Source organism: Acanthamoeba castellanii (assembly GCF_000313135.1).
Source record: "Acanthamoeba castellanii str. Neff unplaced genomic scaffold scf7180000084599, whole genome shotgun sequence".
Classification (NCBI taxonomy): Eukaryota; Discosea; order Longamoebia; family Acanthamoebidae; genus Acanthamoeba; species Acanthamoeba castellanii.
The window spans coordinates 1-1,243 of record NW_004457442.1 but is presented as its reverse complement, the minus strand read 5'-3'; the positions used below and the strand labels follow the sequence as shown (position 1 = coordinate 1,243).

Genomic DNA, 1,243 nt, shown 5'->3' with positions numbered 1-1,243 from the left:
CCCATGTGGTTTGTGATGGATGCTGACTCTGGTGGCCAACTGCACAATGGAGCTGTGGACATGGAGCAGCACCTCATAGCTCTCCTCTTTGGTCTTGGGGCTGGAGTGGTGTCAATGATGTTGACAACCAGCAGGTTGCTGCTGCTGATACCATCAAGTGGAGGCATGGCACCACCCTTGCAGAAGGTGCAAGCCTGCTGCAGCTTGTCATCCAGTATGGTCACAAGCAGTGTGTCCAGGTAGCCCCACCAAAGTTGTACTCACACTCCTAGCCCTTGTGCTTGATGAATTGCTTGTGCACGTTGTACAGTGTGAGGAACCAGGGCATGAGTAACCACGCCTCCTTGTAGGTGAGTTTGAGCTTGTTGCACTGGGCAGGTGCGGGCTTGCACTGCATAATGGTGTTGTGCACCACCTTGAGTGCCTGCTGCATGCTGCACTGGCCACATGACCTGGGCGCCATGAAGATGATGTCAGTGTAGCCAGCCTTGTGGCTGTTGGGCTGGCGCACTGACTGGCTGCATGTCCACTGTGTGTTCTTGGGCAGGGGGAAGTGGGTGAGCAGCTTGACCATTGGTGTGTTTTTCTTCTTGGCCCCCTCTCAGTTGGCTGAGTTGGGCTTGAAGCGCCTGACACTCATGTTGCGGACCTTTGTGGTGCGCTTGGTTGAGGTGGTTAGGGTTTAGGGTTAGGGTTAGGGTTAGGGTTTAGGGTTAGGGTTTAGGGTTAGGGTTAGGGTTAGGGTTAGGGTTAGGGTTAGGGTTAGGGTTAGGGTTAGGGTTAGGGTTAGGGTTAGGGTTAGGGTTAGGGTTAGGGTTAGGGTTAGGGTTAGGGTTAGGGTTAGGGTTAGGGTTAGGGTTAGGGTTAGGGTTAGGGTTAGGGTTAGGGTTAGGGTTAGGGTTAGGGTTAGGGTTAGGGTTAGGGGTTAGGGTTAGGGTTAGGGTTAGGGTTAGGGTTAGGGGTTAGGGTTAGGGTTAGGGTTAGGGTTAGGGTTAGGGTTAGGGTTAGGGTTAGGGTTAGGGTTAGGGTTAGGGTTAGGGTTAGGGTTAGGGTTAGGGTTAGGGTTAGGGTTAGGGTTAGGGTTAGGGTTAGGGTTAGGGTTAGGGTTAGGGTTAGGGTTAGGGTTAGGGTTAGGGTTAGGGTTAGGGTTAGGGTTAGGGTTAGGGTTAGGGTTAGGGTTAGGGTTAGGGTTAGGGTTAGGGTTAGGGTTAGGGTTAGGGTTAGGGTTAGGGTTAGGGTTAGG

General features: G+C 52.8%; 1 protein-coding gene across 1 annotated transcript; it reads right to left on the bottom strand.

Moving 5' to 3' along the window:
- Window positions 1-268: 268 nt before the first annotated feature.
- ACA1_056770 (uncharacterized protein) lies at window positions 269-574 on the bottom strand (the record flags this gene model as incomplete). The annotated part of the gene is made up of 2 exons (XM_004339021.1): window positions 269-452; window positions 516-574. The coding sequence occupies 2 exons, from the start codon at window positions 572-574 to the stop codon at window positions 269-271; spliced, it is 243 nt and encodes an 80-aa protein (XP_004339069.1).
- Window positions 575-1,243: the final 669 nt, after the last annotated feature.